The sequence below is a fragment of the Akebia trifoliata genome, chromosome 2 (genome assembly GCF_017979445.1).
Source record: "Akebia trifoliata isolate Shusen 1 chromosome 2, ASM1797944v1, whole genome shotgun sequence".
NCBI lineage: Eukaryota > Viridiplantae > Streptophyta > Magnoliopsida > Ranunculales > Lardizabalaceae > Akebia > Akebia trifoliata.
This window is the reverse complement of record NC_141376.1, coordinates 3,385,283-3,408,829: the sequence shown is the minus strand read 5'-3', so window position 1 is coordinate 3,408,829 and position 23,547 is coordinate 3,385,283. Positions and strand designations below refer to the sequence as shown.

General features: G+C 35.1%; 1 protein-coding gene and 1 pseudogene across 3 annotated transcripts; both read right to left on the bottom strand.

Moving 5' to 3' along the window:
- Positions 1 to 7,149: 7,149 nt before the first annotated feature.
- Positions 7,150 to 12,384, bottom strand: LOC147408843 (putative disease resistance protein At1g50180 pseudogene; annotated as a pseudogene). Of its 2 annotated transcripts, none has more exons than XR_015171762.1 (2): positions 9,314 to 12,384; positions 7,150 to 7,409 (listed from the first exon to the last, which is right to left on the bottom strand). The product of XR_015171762.1 is annotated as a putative disease resistance protein At1g50180 pseudogene, transcript variant X1 (transcript). The 2 variants fall into 2 exon arrangements; XR_015171763.1 differs by having other exon boundaries at positions 7,150 to 7,403.
- Positions 12,385 to 19,260: 6,876 nt separating this feature from the next.
- LOC147408842 (putative TPR repeat-containing protein At1g05150) lies at positions 19,261 to 22,166 on the bottom strand. The gene has a single exon (XM_086422626.1). The coding sequence runs from the start codon at positions 21,831 to 21,833 to the stop codon at positions 19,422 to 19,424; it is 2,412 nt and encodes an 803-aa protein (XP_086278752.1). The 5' UTR covers positions 21,834 to 22,166; the 3' UTR covers positions 19,261 to 19,421.
- Positions 22,167 to 23,547: the final 1,381 nt, after the last annotated feature.

The window sequence follows — 23,547 nt, the reverse complement described above, 5'->3', positions numbered from 1 at the left end:
GATTACATTTGTAGGGAAGGCGTAAACATTCAAAGCAGAAATAGAATTAGTTCCATTAACACAAATAAAAGTTTTTCAAAATAATAATTTTTCTACCATAAATAATTTTAAGAAAATATGTAAATGACCTTATTTGAATAATGTCTATTGCACTGAAAAGTAATAATTATATTCCTTTCTCAAATTGGTCTTGGGTCCAACTGCTGATTCTGATCGACTAGGTCCAATCCATAGCAGTCCAACTCCTTGGTTCGTAGGGTCCAATTAAATAGATTATTTTACTATCAATTGGATCAAATTCAAGGCCCTAGGTCAAGTATTCAAATTTTTTATTTTTTTTAAATGGAAGAAATATTATGGAGATAATAAAAAATACACCCCTAATTTTATTTAGGCAGATTTACCAAAACATGCACAACTTTTCGTTTATTTACCAAAACGGTACACTATAGCAATTAATTCCAAAAACGGTAAATTTACCATTTTCGGAATTAATTTTTTTACCAAAACGGTAAAAACAGTAAAATGTATTTTTTTATACCGAAAATACCCTTTTTATTTTTTGACTGAAATTACAAAAATAAAATTGATTTCGGTAAAAAAAAATTATAAATACATATGATTGTTGGATTACCGAAAGAGAGTGAATCTTTTTAGTTGGATTTTCATTTTTTTAAGGTTAAAATTGTAAATATATATGTAAAACAAAAAAAGGGTATTTTCGGTATATTTTTTTTTTTTTTTTTACTGTTTTTACCGTTTTGGTAAAAAATATTAATTCTGAAAACGGTATATTTACTGTTTTCGGAATTAATTGCTGCAGTGTACCATTTTCGGAATTAATTTTGAAAACTCTACCGTTTTGGTAAATTATTCTTTTATTTATTTATTGCCACTTGCTACGTTGATTGCTCACCTACTTCAATTATAATTCTATAATCTATGTTTTGTCGGTGGAACCTAATCGTTCAATAAGATTCTTATTGTTTTCAAGTTGACTAGGTAATTCTCGAGACTCTAAATTCAAAATTTGAGAATTATCTAATAGTTTGGATCAAAGATGATATTTATATTAATATCCTCCTGGCTGGTTTTTGTGGTTATTATATATAATAAACACCAGTAGTGTCTGTATTTGGTGGAGGCACATTTGAATAATTAAGTTGAAAAAATACCATCCCCTCTTGGTATGAAGCTATACTATTATATAGTTTTAAAATTCATCGAGCCGACTCAGACTTGTTTGGATTTCGAGGCGATTTGGCTAAAAATTCATTCTAACTAACTTGTAGAACCAACTTGGTAAAGTAGAGTGAACTCAATAACTTGATTGAGTCAGTTGGAACCGATTTGGTTTAGAAAAATTAACTAGAATTCAGGGGATTATATTTAACATTTTCTTGGAGACAAAAGTAATAAATATTTTTTTAACTATTAATAATTTAAAATATTTATAAATATTTTAATAAACTTATCCGAGTTGACTCACAAGCCACCAAATTGATTTGACTTCATGAACATTTGAGTCGAGTCAACTAAAAAGTCAAACTTTGATGCTTAGTTGGAAGTTAAATGATATGAAGCAAAACACCCATCACATAAGTCTCTCCTCTTCCTAAACATTAGTTACAGTTGAAACTTGAAAGCTTGTTCATTCATCCTACTCAATCAAAACTGTTAAGGGTATGGAGATTTCTTCAATGTTTTATTCTATTACTAGGCCTTGTATTTGAAATATTTACGAAAATGTGACCAAATTTTGACAAAATTACGATTCGGGCTCACTGTTCATTTTAATTACCAAAACATGAACGGTAACAACATGAGAGGTATTAAATTGATAATTTTGTAGGTTTAAAGTGAATCTCTCAAATATCAAGTGAAGGGGATATTAAAGATATTTATGACAATGTGACCAAATTTTGATGAAATTACAATTCAGGCTCACTATTCATTTTAAATACCAAGACATGAAAAGAACTAATATGAGAGGTATTAAACTGATAATTTCGCAGATTTAAAGTCAATCTCTCAAATATGAAGTGACTATCTTATAGGTTAAGGTACTTTTGCTGGGATCATCTCTTTACAAACCAACGAGATTGTCACTTTGGAGGGGAAAAACCAATGAGTTTGCATCTTAGACTACAGTATGAAACAGTTCAAGCTCAATATTCCCTTTTCAGCCTTGAACCAATTAGAACAAGATAAATTTTTTTGGAAAAATTGAAGAGGACATCACACCAAAAATTGGAAATTAGGAACAGTCGAAAATCGTTCCTAAACGTGTTAGAAACGGAAATATCGGAGTTTGGAATAGCTGATAACCGTTCCAAATTTGTAACTAAAAAAAGAAAATCAACTATTTTTTATTAGCTGCTATTGGCACTCCAATTTCTTAAATTATTTATCACACCTCATTTAAAGATTAAAACACACCATTCCAACATTACAAAGGTTTGAATCAAATAATTTCTAGCAATTACAAAACAATATAATGCTCGCTCAAACAATTTACATAGTTGATTACAATTATGATCAGGTTCATATAAAATCTTAAACCTAAAAATAGAAAAATAAATAAATATCTTCGAGGACATTTTTCTGATGTTTCACTTTCCTTAACATTTTTCTCAGTATGAAGACATTGCTCAACTGGAGTGATAGTCAAACTTCATTGTAGACTCGACCTCTACAGGAAGCATCACCCTTGATGAAGAATCCAAAATCAACAACAATAACAATAACAACTCCCACCAATTCCGTACTTCGAGCTCAATCTCTGTCATTGAAAGTAATAGCTCCTATTCTCGTAGTCTTGTCGTTCATCTATTTCCTATTATCCAAGAGACAAGATGCAAGTGAGTTCATCAGAAACCATACGAGGTCATTTTACCACAAGCCAATACACCCAAAATTGGTCTAATGGGAGGCCTAACCTATGAACCCATTATACGTCTAAAAAATTGGAATTTGATTTGGACCTAATAAATAGTACCCAAAAAGACTAAGGACATAGGAAAATCTACAAGGGAGAAACTTTTTTGACAAGGCATTAAATCCAACCTATTTTGAGTTGGAATAATTTGCTTAGTTTAAATTTGACTTGAAAATCTATGTAAGCTAGAAGCTCCTCCTGTCAAACAAGCATGTCCTCCAAAACTTGCACAAAAAACAGAATTGACAAACATTGCTGAACAAGAAAGCATTACTTAAAATTTCGAATAGTATCGTCTTTTCTAACAAGATCGTACCATTTGTGAAGCATATTCTCAGAAAAATTCATAGCAATATCTCCGTCTGACATCTATGAGCAGACCACATTCTACAGGTTTGAGGCATTTTGAACTGCACGATACCAAGGAGATCCAATTGGTCGTTGTACCATGGCCATACCCTTTGAGAAATGTTATATAATAAAGAAGTGAAATGTTTGAACATAATTTCAATTAGAACAAGTTCTCCAGTTTGTATAGCAACACATGATAAGGAATTAAATCTGTGAAGGAAATTTATTCCCATCAATTTCAATCCTTATTTTAATAAATAATTATAGAGAATGAAATATAAAAGATAAGATTGACATCATTGAGTAAATAGACCATGTCACATCAAAAAGAGGAAAAGCCACATTATTATACACCAATCAATGAGTTTGAGACACTTTATCATAAGCTATCGCAAGTCACAAGTACTTACAATAGTCAAGCTGCTTATTATCTCCCTTTTTATTCTTTATTGATGTATAGAAATCACTATTTTTTGTAGTTTGCTACAGTAGTTGTCGTATGTGGATTTTCTTTGATTCTATTATGTAGGATCTCAGACATCCACAGGTGTAGAAAGCATTTTCTTTGATCCATTTAAATCACACATTCATGCCAAGTACCATAGGAGCTAGAAACAGAAAATTGAGGCTCTGCTCAATTTCAGTCCATAGAACATTGTTATTGGACGATGTTCATATAGTCCTTAAAGGGTTACTTGTGTGATTCAAACATGTGTTACGATGTAGTTTAAGCACATAAGGCGACTTGAGGTGCTAAGGCATCGTGGAGCCTAAGGCACAAGGAGAGGTAGAGGTGTGTGCCTGAATGAAGCAAGATATAATAAATTTAAAATCATTAACTTCCAATAACCACAATGTGAAAAAGGCCTATATTTGATGGCCCAAAACCGTCGAAATTCATAAAATTTGATGGACCAAGGTGTCAAAATTTTCATTGTCAAATTTTTTTTTTCAACGGACCGAAATCATTAAATTAATGGAAGATGGGAGAAATTTGATCACTTTAAGCCGTCAAATTGGGGATCATAAAAAATTTCACGGGCCATAAGCCCTCAAAATTCACTTTTTAAAATTTGTGGGCTTCAGCCCATCAAATTTTCTTGTCAAAATTTTTAATTTTCACATAGTGAACTTCCCTTCAAATTTAAGATATAAGGTGGTATTAGTATAAAGGACCTCTCAAGCTCAAACAATAACTTTTCCATTCAATGCTTGTCAATGCATTTAGGGATGACTGAGGGATTGAACAAGGCAAGATGTCTTGGAAATAATAAAAAAACCTGAAATAGACTTCTACATTAGACTAAGTGAGAAATAGATTAATTGAGACACTTTAATAGTAGGATAATGGAGTGCTTCAATGATGAAATTGGCACCAGTCATTATATATGTATCAAAAGAAATTCCCAATTTGAGAATTCGGAAAGCAAAAACTAGAAATCAATAAACAACCAACAAAACAAATTGTGTAAGCAGCAGCTTCAATTGGATTGAAGAATTGGTTTTTTTTAACTAGAAATCAATTTCATCTTTTAGAGAATATGCTATTGTTTCCCGATAATCTCTGGAGATGAGGGATGAAGAATTATAGCAGAGCTGTCACTCTGATACACATATGAAGGCCTTGCGACCAACATGGGCTTTCCAATAAGTCCACTTGATCAGTCTAAGTGAAGAACAAGAATATAATGGATATAAAACAAAAAGATGTAACCAATAACCAACCAAGATGAAGGTGAAGAATGAATAGAACTTGGTTTGATCTATTTCCTTTTATACTCCAACAATTATCTCCTTTAAAAAAAAACTGATTTCTGTTAGATTCCAGAAACTAATAAACCAATTACCTACTCACCATCACCTAAGAATTAGGTAAAAGACAGTTTGTTATCCGGCTGAATTAATATTTTAGTGATAAAGCTAAGAACTCCAAACGCAAAAGCGTCAACTCGTCAAATGAAAGTAGTATTCTAATTTCAAATTTCATCCTGAGATAATCGGATCAAATAAAGAGAAGACATGACTTGATAGAATTGAATGGAGGAATAATTTAGCCGAACCCAAATCTTTGCCAGATTTGGGGTAAGGCTTTGATGGTGATGATTCTCCAATTTACCAAAAGAGTCTGTTTAAATTAGTTTTAAGGGAAACTTACTTAAAGGACCCTCACGGAAGGGCTTCTTTCTAAATAGTCCTTTAGTTTTGTGTGGTAACTTGATAGGACCTTTAGTAAACTTTTTCTTTCTTTCTTAGTAGTCCCTCCTTACTGGCAAACTCATCGTTTTTTTTATGTACGGTAGAGTTCACCACTTTTTATTATTGTCGAATTCGACACTTTTTTATTTAGTGTCAAGTTCACAATTTTTACTGTCGAACTCACCACTATTACTGTCGAGTTCACCACTTTTTAATTGTTGTTGAACTCGACATTTTTTAATTACCGGCGAGTTCACTACTTTAGATATAATTGTTGGTTAATGATTTTATTTTATTATTATTATTATTTTTTTTTTGAGGTATTGGGTAATAAATTTTAGTATCTAGAGAGATCATTAAACTGTGAATTTTGTTTTTAAGTTTTACTATAAGAACCTTAAGATGTATGACTCGAAGCTTATACATTTTGGCATGGTGTGAATTTCCATATGGTTCATCATCTTTTTGATCTGTTAGGGTTTGCAATAGTGAGTAGGATCCTTGTTGTGTAGAACCTAAGATGGCCTACTTTCTTCTGTATGTGTGCTGCACATGGTTTTAAAAATTAACTTGTAGAGAGATACAAAAAGCAAGAGATGATAGTACAACAAATCATGTTAACTACTGTATCATAGAAACCAAATTTTGGATCTAATTCCATGTACAAGAACACCAGTAGAGAAGACAACCATACTCATGTTTCTTTTGAGTTAGAGACAGTAGCATTGATATAAGGTGTAAACTGAGTAGAAACATGTGGAATGGGCCCTGCATCACCACCGGGAAACGTTATAGGTGTAGGGTTGTAGATCACGTAGTCTTCTTCCTCTAGAAATTCAGATTTAATCCCATATTCTGAAGATCCTCCTTGCTTGTGATCCTCGAACCGTTTTAACCAATGGAGAAGAGATGCAGATGACGATGTCGTGACTGAGTATTATAGTTGCTATCACACACAACACATGCTTCTCCATCCACAAACCAACTTGTACATGGCTCGTCCTTGATACTTAAGCTACTTTATAAACTTTTGTAACTGACTCTTAATCACATTTCTTTCATGAATACTCATTTTTTTAGATATATATATTTAATTTATGATGCTTAATGTTGTTTAACAAGATGGGATATTTTAATGAAATTGAGTCTCCTCTGTCACACCAGGGGAATGACATTCATGATTATTACATGTATCTCAATTAGTATAAATAATTTTTTGTGATAATAAACACAATAAGGGCACCACACGGATGCATCAGCCGAATCATTTGTAACCTCCACATCTTTCAAAATCTTAACTTCATAATCCACCTATTTTATTTATTAAAACTATCAATCTTATAGTCTTGAATGTTTTAAATCCTTCCCGAATTAAATTGAACCCCATCGAATAATTGTCAAATCAACTTGGTTACCAATTTGAAGATCATTATTAATGAGAAAAGTTAATTTATGAAAGTATATTAACATGAAAATGACCTGTCACTAAAAAAGCAAAGCTTAAATCTGCATGAATAAATATACATATTCAGTTAACTACGTTAATGATATGAGAATGGATTAACAACTATTTGGCCTTTTTTCTCAAGGTAAATGGGGATAAATCCCATATTTGAGATATGAGAAACACACACATACACACGCACATAAATACAATCAAATCATGGTTAAGTAACCCATGGCGTAGTTTAGCAATCCAATCAAACTAATCAAAAATCTACATTATTAAATGATGGCAATCATTTGACATGACACAATTTTTTTTTAAATAAAAGAAACTATGGTTCATAAAAGAGGTCCATTTGGTGGGGAAAAAAAGAAATCCTCACAGCATTTGCCACCACTATCAACACAGCACCACCATCGACTGCCACTCCCACTCCCTCCATAACCATTCCCATCACCACAATCATCATCACTGTTGCTTCATCAAAGCAATGATCATCACCACAACCACCATGAACAAAGAAACAAGTGTGAAGGAAAAATTCAGTTTCTGATAAATCAACCAAATGGCCACAAATATGTGAAATTCAGGAAGTGTCAAAGAAATGAGTAATGCAGGTGGAACCTATTTAATTGGTAAATGTCAATTGATCAAGATATGATAATGGACTATGACACATACAATATATCTTATAATATATCATACATTTGAGGAGTACGGACCTCTTTCCTACTAAGATCGTGAAAAAGTGTGTTATATTCGTTTTGATTGTCCATCATAGCTATCTGGGATACAGTATTTCATATCCCAACTGTAGAAGTCGGTCCGAAAAATGGTGCTATAGTTCTAGATACTAAAACCATTTCCCCAAATCTAAGCATGTGCTTGGTAACATTTCTGAAGTCTTAAAAGAGGTGGTCCACTTTTAAAATTCAGACTTCAAAAGTTTTATTGTTGTTTGTTTCGTTTCAGATTTTAGTCTTAAGAATTAAAATTCAGAACTTTTGATTAAGCAATGGGGGGATGCTGGATGAAACTTCTGAATTCTGAATTATTATTTTTTCCTAAAATACCCTCCTCAAAACACTGATTTCTATCACTTATCTCTTCTTTATATAAACCCTAAAACCCTTATTTTTAACTTTTCTATTTTTCTTTTTTCTTCTACCCCTTCTTCCTCTACAATTGTGCTGTTAAGGTCTCTCCACTTTTCCTTTTGATTAGGTAGTTCACATCTCAATCCACTTTTCCTTTTGATTTTATTTGCTAAATTTATAGGTAGTTCACATCACTTTACGTGATCAAATTGCAATTGAATTTAAAAATGGATGATTGTTTATTGTTTGAGTATTACCTTGTTAGAATATAATTTTTCAAATATGAAATCAATTTGAAAACAATACTTTTGGGTCTCTGATTTATTAGAAATTGAAATTAAATGTGTAGATGGTTTCATTATGCATAACATGTTATGTTTTTCGGTTAACAATTTATTAGAATTACAAAAGGGTAATCTTGTCAAAATGACTATTATGTTTTAAAATTCTGTTTGTAACCAGAAGGTTTTAAAAATGATAAACAAACAACTTTTTCAAAACAAGACTTTAGATTCTAGATTTCAGAAAACAGAAATTAAAATTCAGACTTCAGACTTCAGAAGTATGACCAAACATACCGTAACTCTGACAATCTAAAATAAGAAGCTAGAAGCAGAATCTAACAATATAAAACAAAAGCACCTTCAAGTTTCTACATTATTGGTAGAATTGAGGTAATTGCATAGCTATATACAATAGAGAAAATAAATTGGGTGTATGGCATTGTGTCCAAATGGTTAGTATTGTTGACCCAAATCCACCTTATTTTAATTATTTTTTAATTCTCTTGACAACAAGGATAATAAATTTGGGGGTCTAACTCAAAACCAATTGGCAATGAGTGCAGAGGGCCATGTGTTTCTAAGAAGAGAAACAAGACAATTTATGACGGATGTGAGAGTAAACTCAACAAAGTAAGAGGTGGGTGTGTAATGTTGACAGGAATTTAAATTCATTTATATTTTTAAAATACAGAATTTTCATTAATTCGTATTTTTAAAATAGAAAATAGAAAATAAAAATTGTTAGCATCAAAAATATATTTACAATGATTTAAAATTCTCCTAACAAGAAAAGAAATAAAAGAAATGTAAGATCCAATAGTTTTGAGGAGTCTATGTTCTTTAACTGGTAGGTAATGAATAAATAAAAACTAGGCGGCACAAAAGTAAAAGGTAAGAACATTGTAAAAATAAATAAAAGAGAGAAATTGACAGAGAAGTGAATTAAAATGGCTTTTATTGCAAAATCAATGTTGGCTTGAGAAACCAAATAAAAACTCACCGAGAACTGATGGATGACTTATTGTATCGAAACTTAAATCTTGATAGAGGGTATGTGTTGGACTTTGTACCAATCCTCTCCTCCTTCTTGAATCCTGTCGGTGAATGTTTTTGGCATATAATTGATATCCAACTCCTTGAGGGTAGTGATGAATCTTAATCCTTCTGGAACCATCTTCATTTCGTTGCACAGAGAAATCTCTAAACGCTTAAGATATGGCATCGATCCTTCCTCCAATGTCCAGTCCTCTAAATTGCCCAGTCCAGCAAGATGTAGAAATTGGAGTTGAGGAAACCCTTTAATAGAGAAAACCATTTTCTCCCCTTCGTATGAGTGAGGACGTAAGTAGAGGAAAATCAGGTTTGGTAGATCCTGCAATGTTGCCACCTGGTCTTCTAGAAGAAGGTAGCTATTCCACAACTCCAACTTGACGAGGTTTGGCGGCCATTGGGGCAGATTCTCTATACAGCCATCTAATAATAGTTTGCGCACATGATGACAACGAGAAAGTGGTTCCAGATCGGAAAATGTTTCTTCTGTCTGCAAATACAATCTTCGAAAAGGGCATTTCAACGTGGCAACAAAATTGAGTACTACCTGTACTTGTGATTTTGTTAGATGAATTATCCCCAATTTTCGCAGATTACTCAAGTTGGCCAGACCTTGTACTATCTGACTCCCTGCCTGCACGCGCCAAAGGGTTTGGAGATTTACCAAAGTGTCTATTCTGAAGTCACTACCGAATTCCAAGTATAGATGCCTCAATTGTTTTATTTTCCATATCTCATTGGTTATAGGTGATACTCTGTACACCCCCCTTGTATCTAGGGTTTGAAGACTTTGTAGATTGCCTATAGATGTTCTCCGAGGCATTCTTGTGTCACTATCCCTTAGCCCCAAGTACCTTAAGTGAATTAGTTTTCCTATTTCTCTGGGTAATTTAATAGCTTGTCTGAAATACGTGCCACTGATATCTAAGACTCTGAGTATTTCCAAATTTTTGCAGACAAATTCCAAATTTATTTTTGGATAAGGTATTTCTGTATTAAAGAATAATAAAGTACGGAGGAATGACGAAGATGAGTGCTGTAAGGAAGTGCACCTTTCCATCCCAGAACCAGAATGGATTGCTCCTCTATGCAATTTATCATTGGATGATAGTTCAATGGAATTCTCATCGAAGATATCGAGGAAATTTTCTTCCCTCGCCTTTCTTATGCATATATCTCGCATAAGGTCATGTACCTGGATTGTCTTAACTCCTCCAGTGATACCCCTTTCACCCATCTGAACCATACACCTATTAATCAGCTCAGCCAAGTATTCTTCTCCCATCTCCTCCATTGTTTCTCCTGATTCTTTTCTTATGAAACCTTCCGCAACCCATAATTTAATCAATTTCTTTGTACGGATCTGAGAATCCTCCGGAAAAAGGCCTAAATAGAGAAAGCATGGCTTTAGTCGATAGGGCAAATCAATATAGCTTAGAGCTAATATCCCATTCACTCCAAGTTGGCCTTTACTCAAGTGCAAAGTAATGTGTGCAAGCACACTCTCCCACTCATTCGCTGACTCCTTCGCCGCTAATAACCCGCCAAGCACAGCAACCGCCAGAGGTAAACCACCACATCTTCTCACCATATCTCTTCCTATCTTCTCCAAAGCTGGAGAGACAGTTGTATTTACATTTCCATAGAACGCTTTCTTACGAAGTAACTCCCAACTCAGATCTTCTGTTAAAAACCGTGGTTCATGAAGAAAACCTCGTGCATCCATGTGCAAAGCAACTTCTTTATTACGGGTGGTGAGCATTATTTTACTTCCTAGCGTCCCATTTGGAAAGGCAGGTTTTAGATTATCCCAGTCCTCATTCCTCCATAAATCATCAAGAACCACCAAGTATTTCTTTCCTTCCAAGCATTTGGGAAGCTGCTTCACCAATTCTGTTTCGTTCATTTCTTTGATTTTTTTCATCTCCTTGTCAGTGGGAGTGCTAACTTGTTTTATTATCTCCAGCAAAACATCTCTCGTTCTGCATTGTTGGGATATAAAAGTCCAAGCATAGCAATCAAAATGATGTTTAACATCATAATGCTTGTAAACCTTCTTAGCGAGGGTGGTCTTACCCAGACCTCCCATTCCCACAATAGAAACCATACGAAGCCGTTCTTCTTCTTTGAGTAACTCTGGTACTAAAGTCTCTATGTCCTTCTCAAGGCCAATGATGTCCTCGTCCTCAACATGAGTATAGGACCGTCTCAGCTGCTGCAGGCTCATGCTTGTTGAAGTGGAACTACTCGCTTCTCCAATGTTTCTAATGCCAAAATTTTCCCGACGGAGAGAGATACTGGTTATCCTGCTTTGGATCATTTCAATATCCTTACCAACCATGTGAAGATCTTTGCCCTCGTCAAAGATGCAAAAGAACCTCTTGACGATACCCCATCTCCTCTTCGATGCAACTTTGATGATGAATTTGTCGATGACATCCTCCGCATCATAAGCAACGTCTCTGATTTGTGCAACCCAATTGCGAACGCCCTCCTCGCCTCCTTCTTGCAACTTTGAATCTGCATCTTTTAGGAAACATTGCATCGCTGTTAGTTCATCTTTCATCTCCTGAACTTTGTCATTCACCCCCAACAAGAAAACTGCTTCTTGAATGAGTAAGTCACTGAGCCTTTCTACAGCAAAGGAAACAACTGCCTCCGCCATTTGTTTATTTTCTATCTTCTTCTCTCTCACAAGTGAAAGAACGAAAATAACAACTTTATCTTCTTCAAATTAGCTTACCAAAGGACTAAGGTTACAGATACTAGAGCTCTGCCAATAGAATACAATGTGGTTTCCTATCTTGCTTAAGTCTCAAGCATACTTCTTCTTTATCTCTCTAACATTAACAAGTAAAGTAAGTAAAGTGGATTATTTCCTTCCTTATTTCCTTGATGCTTGAGATTTCTATGATTCTGATTCTCATTAGAGTTGGAAAAGAAAGAAGAATAAAGAGTAATAGTAAGTGTTGAAGCCTTGAATCATCTTCAGGGGTTGCCGTGGATGGAAAGCCTTTCTAATGGATCAAATTAAATGCATATCATCTATTACATAATAAGTAGCATAAAAAATAATAATAATAATAAATAATTGATGCTCATAGGAGCATCTTATGATTTCTATAAAGAAGAATTCTATAAAGAGTATAAATCATGTGCTTTACTTTACTTTCTCTCTAAGGCAGGATAGTCTGTACATATACTTTATTAAAAGTAAATTGTTGACAACTTTGGACAACACACAAATAAGTAATGTTCTCTTTTGAAAAATATTTTAAACGAGTCGTGCTAGAGTGACCTCCGCAGCAGGGACACATGGGGACACCTTGACATGTTCGTGCGTGAATGTTAGTAGATACATTTTACTTGTATCTCGGGGAAAACTCATTTACGAGAATGCGCCCACCACATCAAGATGTCCTCCACTATGGTCACTCCAGCATTAATCATTTTAAATCTCATCAGAGACCAAGATGACTCACCTCTTATTTAACTAAGGATACGGCTTCATCATATGTCTCATACGGTACAACATCTCGTTTGATAAACAAGGCGACTTGGGTGATATTTTGAAAATATGAGATGAGTCAACAAAACTTGGTTGAGTCAATAGGTATTTATATTTTTATATATAAACTATAAAAAAGCCAAGATTTAAAATCATGCTTTGAAAGCTTGTCCATGAAAAGAGAAAAAAAAAATTTCTGATGATGGCAGCATCTTCTTGATTTTCAAAAGAGGGCTTATTTTGTAATTCAACCTGACATTGTAACTCAAAAACTTCCTGACGTGGCAGGTGCAACAGCTGTAGATTTTTTCCTTGAGAAATCAACTGCGCATGTTTTGTAGGGATGTACAATTATGCATACCGAGGGAAAAAACTTCAATTCTTCAATGTACACGTCAGTTGAGATTTTAAGTCGTCCTTTTCCGCTGAATTACAAAATCATTACACTTTTCAAAAGGGGGTAAGGTAAATAAGTGGACCGTTTATGGTGTGGGAAATTCTAGCAGTGATGGTATGCTGACCCATAACAAGGAATGGAAGAAAACAAATGTTGTCACGGTATCATAAGTCATAATTAGGAGTGCAACTTGATCCGGTTCAGGCCAGGACTGAATCAAATAGATAGCTTTGGATTGGTTAGATTTGGTTTGGAATAAGTTACAGTTAGGTTCAAGACTTGTATAGAGCTAAAAACCAAACTCACAATAAATAAGCATATATTCGTTCGGAAGCCTTATACAAAGCCAAACATTGTACTAAACACTTTTTAAAATAGGGGTTAGAAGTTTTGGAATGGGCTGATTTTTTATTAGGGTGATCTCTATGATGAAGAGATTATCCTCACAAAAAATCAGCTCATTCCGAAACTTCTAACCATAGTTTACAAGTTGAAGTATCGTGGACAGTCCGATTTTTGCAAACAAACTTTCAATGGGGTTATAAGTTTCGGAATTGGTTGGTTTTTGGTAAGGATGATCTCCTCATCATAGAGATCATACTCACAAAAAATCAACCTATTCTGAAATTTCTAACCCATATTTTGAAAAAATGTTTGGCACAATGTTTGACTTTCTTTAGGGCATTTGAACGCCATCCTTTCTATATATAGAGTCCCGTTTGCCACCCTATGCTTTACCAAATGTGTTTTGTCCTACATGTGTTAGAAGTTTTGAAATAGGCTGATTTTTGGTGAGGATGATCTCTATGGTGAGGAGATCATCCTCACCAAAAATCAGCCCATTCCAAAACTTCTAACCCCATAAAAAATGGTTTACAAAAAATGGACAGTCCACAATTTTTCAACTTGTAAACATGGGATTAGAAATTTTGGAATGGGCTGATTTTTTGTGAGGAGGATCTTCTAATCGTAGAGATCATCCTCACCAAAAATCAGCCCATTCCAAAACTTCTAACCCATGTAGGACAAAACATGTTTGGTAAAGCGTAAAGTAAAGTGTAGGGGTGTTGAATATTTCCCATATATATATATGGGTCCCGTTCAGCACCAAACATTTTGGCCAACATTTTAGCCAATCATTTTTGTCCTACATGGGTTATAAGTTTTGGAATAAGCTGATTTTTGGTGAGGATGATCTCTAGGGTGAGGAGATCATCCTCACCAAAAATCAGCCCATTCCAAAACTTCTAACCCCATGTTTACAAGTTGAAAAACCGTGGACCATCCATTTTTTGTAAACCATTTTTGATGGGGTTAGAAGTTTTGGTATGGGCTGATTTTTGGTGAGGATGATCTCCTCACCGTAGAGATCATCCTCACCAAAAATCGGCCCATTCCAAAACTTCTAACCCATGTTTTGAAAAATGTTTTGCCAAAATGTTTATCAATTAAAATATTTTACTTCCAAGAATGTTTATCGAATATTGGCAACCCATAGTATCGATCCAAACCAAACTGACCTTAGTTTGATTTGGATTGGTTTGGTTCTATTGGCATTTCGGTTCAGTTCTGATTCTTATTTAGTAAATTGACCTATGTTTTATTTTATAAATACTAAATAATATAATATAAAATAGCAGTAATATACTTATTTTCGATTACATGGATGTATGTGAAACCAATGTTTTAAGAGTGGAACCATATTCATTATTGAGCGAGCACCAAAAAAAAAGAAAAAAGTTGTCATGGAAATAAGTCATAACCACATAAGATGAAAATACTTTAAAAAAAAATGTATGTAAATATTGAATAATATAATATAAAATAGCGGTAAAAACTTATAAGGGACATCTCAAATATTCATCAAATCAAGGAAGGGTATGTTAAAAATCACTTAAAAATTGGACAGATCCTTTCAAAAACCTGGCCGAGTCATCGGTCAAATTGGTTGAACTAAATGGGTCAATTGATTATTTTTAAATTCAAATTTTTTAGATTGATTCAGTTAGTAGAAATTATCAGGTATGGTCCAAGTTCCAAACCTAGTTTAAATTTTGGGGGAGGGGAAAACATCTTCTACTCTAGTCAACCATAAGTAAAGAGTTTTCATCAAATTGGGATAAAAGGGAAAAAAATCCAAGTTTTCTTAGAAATCAATTATTGTTTTATAGAGATTAAATAATATAGATTTTTATAGATACATTTTTCTTGGAAATCCCTAGCATTTCAACTATGGATTAAGACTTCAGAGTTGAGATTAGTGTTTTCTTAATTAATACCAAGGAGAAAGTGAAGAGCCCACATGAATATGCACATGTTGCTTTGGTAACATTATTAGCTTTTTATCTTTTTTCAAGTACTAATATTGTTTTAAGATAAAAGTGTTAGTAGTTCAATAGAAAGATAAATGAGGAGATAAAATTATCATATTACCTCTATATAATCATTTTTCATCACAAAAACAAATTTTAAAGGATAATGTAGAAAACTTTTAATTTTAAATAAAATAATAATTTATATTTAAATAAAATATTTAATATGGATAACATTATGAATAATGTGAAGTGACCTCAAGATTATACCTAATATTGCACATCGTGACGTGAAAGTGTGTAGGAACCATAGATATTCAAGTAAAAAAGCATCTACACTTTCACATCAAGACTCAGGATGTGCGATATGAGGTACAATCTTGAGCTCACTTCAACACGAACATTATAAAAATCTCCACAAAAATTATAATGTACTATATATATATATATATATGCAAATCAACTATAAGATTGAAAATTACAGAGATTTTATAGTTCAAAAAAAGAAAAAAAACAAAGAAGCACCTTATAGCAAAAAGAAAATACTGATATACATTCTAGTCTATGAATTTGTGGTTACATGCAACTGCATGTCCAATTTTTTCTTATAAAGTTTAAAAAATAATGGCAGTTATCCATAACTTCCGCTTCTCCTGAAATGGATATCTCATTTGTTCCAATCCGAAAACTCTGGGTTTGGATTGAGGATTTGTGTTCCAATAAAGAAATGTTCCGATAAGGATCCATTTTGATAACTTGGATCAATCATATCCCCAATCCAGTAGGGACTCAATGAGTTCGTATGTAAATATATGACTTTCTTATATAGATTATAATTTATTATTTTTTTATCAAAAATCGAATCTGAGTTAGATTTTGGTCCAATCCGAAATTATTGAATTTTCAAACCAGATCTGGAACATCAAATACTATACTGGATCGGTTCCAGAACATAAAATGATAGATTTGATTGGGTTTGGGTAGTAGATTAACCCCAATAAGAACGCGATCCAATGACTAGCCTACTGACCAGAATGATTAGATACACTTTCAGGTCCAAAATATTTGGGCTCAGAAGTGAGCTACATTTATTATAGATCCAGTAACTGCAATCAGACTTAATTTTTAAGGCCTGTTAACTAGGTGTACTTGGTTTGGGTTTTGTTTTTACCAAAAGAAAAAAGATTATCATTCTGGCTTAAATATACTGTATCTGTCCATTAAACCAACCATTGGGCCAAGCTTAGGCTTAAAATATTTGAGATTTTGATACTTTGGGTTCATACCTGGTTGGATTTATTTTTTGGTGCAATGTTTTAGACAGGGTTTGACCATTAGCTCAGCCCATTTGAAACCCGACCGATTAACACCCTTAGTTATGTCTGGGTCTCAACCCAAGTGAGAACTTTGCCATCCAATGATGAATGAATCCAAATAATGATCAAATTAATATTTGAATAGGCTCAAAAACCTCCTGATAAGAATATAGTATTAGATTATGGAGTATCATATTAAGGTGAACAACGAAGCATGTGATTGTTATCTCGATGTAGTTACAGAAATTATCATACATTGTATTGTTGTGGAGGTTGTTCCAAGGTCTTGGGTTCAAACCCCTTCTTATACTAATGTTTAACTGGTAACCACTAAGGCACTAACCCCAGCAAGGAAAAAAAAAAAACATTGCATTAGAGTACATAACTAACCTAGTTAGAACATCACATGATTCAATGTTTCACAATGCACCCTAATACAATGAATCACAACTACCATGACTGCATCGAAATAACAATTCCATGCTTTGTTGTTCATCTTAATATGATACTCCATAATCTAATACTTTAATAAGCAGACATAACATACTAATTTTCTTCGTTAGTTACAAAACTTTTCTCACTGATTTTCTTCTTTTGCTTTCTTCGTCATTCCCTTTTTTCTCCTTCATTCTAATAAAATTTTATATTTATCAAAGAAAAAAAAATAACACACTAATATACTGTTTGAAGCACTTCATGCCCTAAGATATTTTCGATCATAGCACACACACCTACATTCCCGCATTAGTCACTTAGAATCACCACAACAAACATTTTACTGTGCGATAAGAACTACTGCAATAGAAAACAAGAACCAAAAAATCTCTTTCTACAGTAGATTGGTCTTCTTGACCTCCTCGTTATTCTTATCAATGAAATCCGGGGAGAAGGTAATGACCCTAATGAATCGACTATGAAGGTGGTTGTTATATACTAACAAGGTCTGCATTCAAGTTTATAAGCTGTTTTGAACAGTCACTAAACTGCATGCTTACTTATTTCCAGTAAGAGTTATGAAAGAAAGCTCATCCTAAGCGAGAGAGACTGTGAAAGTCTTTACCTGACAAGTGATGAGCTCCTCAAACTCGACTGAAGGAATCCATCTTGTCTGCGTTGCATCTTTCAAACAATTCCATCGAGTCAGTAACTAATGAAAGCCTGTATTCCTTTCGAGGAATTTCTAGGAGTTATTTGGCCCCACCATTCTATCACCTACAGTGAAAAGCTCACATGTTGTCTTCCAGGAATTTTCCTCTGCACTAAGAGGAGGCTCCAAAAACCTTTTCGCTTTTTCCCACAACCAATCGTAGTGCATTTCCTACTTGCTTTCAATGGAAAATGTTCCTAGACAAAAAACTTAAATCTTATCTGTCCAAAAGGTTCCTCTTAGTTTATCTATAGAGCATAATGAGACTCCTGTTGAACTAGTTGAGATTACAAGCTGTTGAAAAATTTTGGTAAATCTCCAGTGATCCTTGTCTTTTTCAAGTCTTTGAAACCTGTCAAAACCCCAAATCTCCATTTTAACATGGCATCTGTTATCAAGATTTCAGTAATCTCATTTCACTTCATGGCCTGTAATTTGTCTAGTAGACTGTATTTTCTTTATAGCTACCTAAGTTATCCAAAGGAGTAGATTTGTTGGAGAAATCTTGGGAAGCCCATTTTCAAGACATAGCAAGAGCTCCTAATGAGTGGGTGTTTTATATATCAGATGAACTCTTGCATTAAAATGAATCACTTGATAGAATTGAATGACGAAAGTAAATACATACTGCTGACCTAAATATTTGGGCTAAGGCATAGATGATGATGATGATATGATCATGTATATAATATCGACAACGAGGGGGTGTTGATGTACTTGACCAACCGCAAAATACCTGATATTTAAAGCCCATGCAAATGTGTAAAGCAAAATATTCACAAATGTAATGAGAGGATAAGAAGTCATTTTCATATCATCCAAAGGACACATGGCACACATCCAAAGGAATGATGTTGTATTGGTTCCGCCAATGGGATCTATTGAACCAAAAGTAAAACCCTAACTAGATGACCAACTACTTGGGATTGTAATCTATATAGGAATGCCAAAGTGAATGCTTTACCAATGGGTCTAATGCCATGGAATTGGAGCTCTAGGGTTCTAGTCTTTGGGTCTCCAATTTTATTCTTACACAAATTATAGAAATTTCATTGAAGTAAAAGAACAGTACAAAGAAAAGGGGAGGTCCAAATGGAGGTCAAGGAGACCTACTACCATGGAGCACAACTCTAAATTTAGAGGATATGAAATTATATACCTCATTAATTTCTCCTAGTCAAGCATAAAAAAAAACTAAACAAGAAAAACTCAAACAGTTACTAAAGAAAGAATTCTGGACAGAAAATTCCACGGACATTTATTATACAAGGGCATAAGATGGGTGATCAAACACATCTACGGTCTACATTTCACACTGAACAATTAGAACAGTTTGGGTGGGATATTACAGGATGATCAAACACTTAATGCATCCTAGCTATGGATCGTTTTGCGAGGAACTCTTAGAATGCAAACTAAAGAACATGCACTTATCTTTCATAGCTTTAGCCTCACTCCCATATTCTTTGAACTTATACTCTTCTTGCTTGTACATGGGTGGCACCTTTCCTTCACTATAGCATTGGTTACAAAGGCTGAAATGAGATTTCACCTCCCTGAAGCGGGATCCGATAATGGGGTAGTGACACACGGAGCAAGCATGATGACCATGGCGGGTCCTGTCTCCAGTTTCAAGCTTCACCAGAGTGGTCATAATCCCAAAACCCCAATCTTGATCGTCAAACATCACAAGGAACTCAGGAAAAGAGACGGTTGAAACATCGACTTCCCCATGAACCTCTAACATTTCGCTGGCCCCTTGTGAAGGAATATAAATGGCCCTCAACATCTTGATGTATGTCAGCGCATCGACTCTCCTGATCTGTGCACCACCTTCATTCACTGGCCGCCACACGAGGGCATCGAAAGCAATTCGTTTGCGCTTGTCAGAAGGGCCGTTGCAAATGGGGGCGAGAACAGCATAGAACATGCCCAAATCCACCCTACCCGAACCCAAGGTATCCAAGATGGACAAAATCCTCTCGTTGATAGCTTTGACGGCCCCTTGAAATGTCTCGGGCTTAAGGAAATGAAACAACCTGCGAAGAATTCCCTCCAATGCGGCCTTGCGAATGGATTTCTCAGGAACTCCACTGCCGGAGTAGGACACTGGTACATCAGTTTCATTCATTTCCTTCTTTAGAAGATCCACATCACAGTGACTCAACCTAGTGAGCCTCTGAAAAGCCCTAATTTCAAGAGCATTGGCCAAGTCTTGTCTGACAGCAGTCCTCCGACCAACCCTCTTAAATTTCGACAACTCCACAACTAGAAAAGCCCCGTCCCCATCAGTGCCCCCATTCCCCTTGGGTCTCTTCTTCTGTAATTGCTTCATATGGGCAATTGCATCGTGCAATTCAACTCTGTTGGTCATCTTAAAAGCCTCTTTCAGGGCTTTCCTTGCTTCCTCAGCTTCCCCAGCCCCCAACAAGGCAACAGCTTTGTTGAGCTGTGCTCGCCAATTGTTCGGCCACACAGTTAGAACCCTAGTATACATCTCTGAAGCTCTCTGGTACCTACCCATATCCATGTAAAGACCACCTAAATTGTACAAAGCATCTACATGCCCGGGTTTCAAATCAATAGCCTTTTGAAACTCCTGAATCGCCTTCTCGTCCTCTCCCATGGCATGTAAAGCAGATGCCAGATCACAATGTGCATCAGCATAATCAGACTTCAAGAAAATCGCCTCCTCCAAGGCTTTCTCAGCTGCCCTATACTCTCCTACTCCGAAAAGAGCACTACCCAGAAGCTTCAAAGCCCTAAAATGTGTTGGACAAAGAATTGCAGCCTCTCTATAATGCTCACAAGCACTTAAAACCATACCTTCCCCTTCGAGCGAAATTCCAAGATTAACATGAATTTGGGGAAGAAGGTAAGCCCATTGGTTCCCACCAGCCTCGGCAGCTTCAAGAGCCAATAAAAACTCCTCCTTTGCCTCTCCAAATCTCCCAAGAACATAAAGACAGTTTCCAGCCCTGAAATGTGGCCTAATATCAGTCGGTTGAAGCTCACACGCCCGCTTGAAGCTCACCAAAGCCTCCTTAAACAATTGATGGTCATGCAAAACCCTACCAATCGCAATGTGCCCGTCGAATGCCTCTTCCCTCGACCTGGCTTTGTCAGCTCTACTTCGCAACACCCCCAATTCCTTCACAAAGGTAGCGTAATCGTGTCCAGATTCTTCCCAGAAGATCCTTTTATCAGAAATCTCCGAAGATGGTCCCAATTCCCTCGACCAACCTGGGTCCGAATAGACATCGATGTTATCTCCCTTCAATCTTCCATCTTTCGCTTGCTTTGCCTTCAAACGTTTAATCAAAATCTCCAAATCATCCACAATCTTCCATGTATCATCAAAGATGATTCCATGATTCGGAGAAGCCGCCCAAGCAGCAATCCTCTGCTTCTTTTGCGACTCCACGACACGTTCATCCGCAATTGAAGAAGAAGAAGCTTCAGAAACCATGGAGATGGCTAAGGTGGAGGAGTCTGGATTGAGTTCAAGCCCTAATGCATCGAAATCTCGATCGACATCACCAGCACCATCATCATAAGTCCGAAGGAGACCTTCATAGGTGAGACCCTTTTCTCCATCGATGAACTCAGCGTAGGTTTTGAAGACTTCATCAAGGATAGCACTAATCTGTTCATCGCTAAACTTAACCTTAGGGTTTACAGCGACAACGAGAGCAGCCATTTCTTCTCTGTTGAGCCCTCCATCTCTGTTCACATCGAATTGCTGAAAAATTCTCTTCACCTTCTCTGCTCTGCTGCCCCTTGAAGCCATTTGCTAGGGATTTTTTTTGTTTCTGGACAACAGGAGAGAAGAAAGATCTGAAATTTATTTTGGGGGGTTTTTGTTTGAAAAAAAAAAAATTATCTTTGGTTCTTCATTTTGTTATGGGTGGGCGTGAGGAGGTTTCAGCTCTCAACGTTCAGATCTGTGGAGAGAGTGAGAGAAGAAGAGTGGTAGTGGTGGTGGTGGTGTGGACGAGGGAGAGGTTTCTTTTCTTTTTTCTGCTTTTTGGGAGGGAGTTAAAGAGGAGATTAGAGGGTCTTTTGGCTCAGAAAAGGTGGGGCTTGTGAGCCCCATTGGTGTGGGGGTAAGAGCCTTGGCTGGATTGGAAATCTATTTCTTAGTAGATAATATAGTAAGGTAAACCGCTGTACTTTTCGTGGGTTACAGATGTGTGTGTTGTTTTGTTTCCGTTTTTTCTCGCTTTTTTTTTTTTAAAAGGCTTTACGAGAGAGAGAGATGGAAATACATCATATTTTTAAATATAATATGTGGGCCGATCTTCTGCGGTTGATGTTGCTTGATATCATTGATGATGTGATCGTAAATATTTTTCCAAGATCAAGTTAATTTCAAATATGGTATAAAGATTAATTAGTTTAGATTATTTTTACATTCACTAGTTTTTTTTTTTTTTTTTTCCTCCTAAGATTCTCAATTTTTTTATTCTAGTAAACAAATGAAGTCTTAGCTATAATATTCTTAGGGATGCTGATACATGTTAATCCCTTGATCTCATAAATCAACATAATACACTGAAGATGTGGTGACTTGGTGTGACTGCATCATAATTTTAAAATTCGATTTCACATCTCGTCTTGTCCAAGTCCGATATCGAGTCATCTCGGATGAGTTTTTCAATACGTTTGAGACGTCTCATTCAAAAATAAAATAAAATAAAATAAAAAAAATTGAACGTGAGTCCTAAATCTCGGTCAAACAAATGATTTTGTGAGTTGGTCTCATTCAGTTCCGATACCAAATTAACTTAGACGATACGTCTCGATCTTGAACAAATTTTAAAATCAGGACGTGCATACTTGAGAGATGTATGCATGCAACCATTCTACAATTGAGGTTGTTTGTCTGGGGATTGAGTCCACCGCCAATTCTATTCACAAGATCTCGAGTTTACACTTGATAGACTTCTTTTGGAATTATATAATTATTGGCATGTTGTTCTTGATAGATCTCCAACTAGTATGTGACACGAACGCACGATGATTACCATCTACCCCCAAGTAATATACAATACAATTTATGTTATATCATATTCTTATTTGATTAGGACATAAATGATAACATAACATATTGAGTCTTATCGAATTGGATCCCTACTAGATCCCAAATATTTGATCCAAATCCTAGACTTTTGTATAGAATATATAACATTTCAGTGTGGTTTCAGTAATAACCCTGAGAAAATTATTGGAGAGCCCTTGTATGATAATAAAGGATGAACAAATACATATAAATAACTTTACAATGGAGTGGCACAGAGGTAGTACATATAGCTTCATATTTTCTAATGAAGTAGAAGATATGACCCTTGATAAAATTAAGTGGCGGAACAAGATTCATTTATTAGAACTCAAATATTTATGACAAGATTTTGTCGACGAAATTATTTCATATAAAAAGGGGTTTAGCATTATTGATGATGTACAATGATTTTTGAGACATTAACTTTTAATCAATAGCTCAG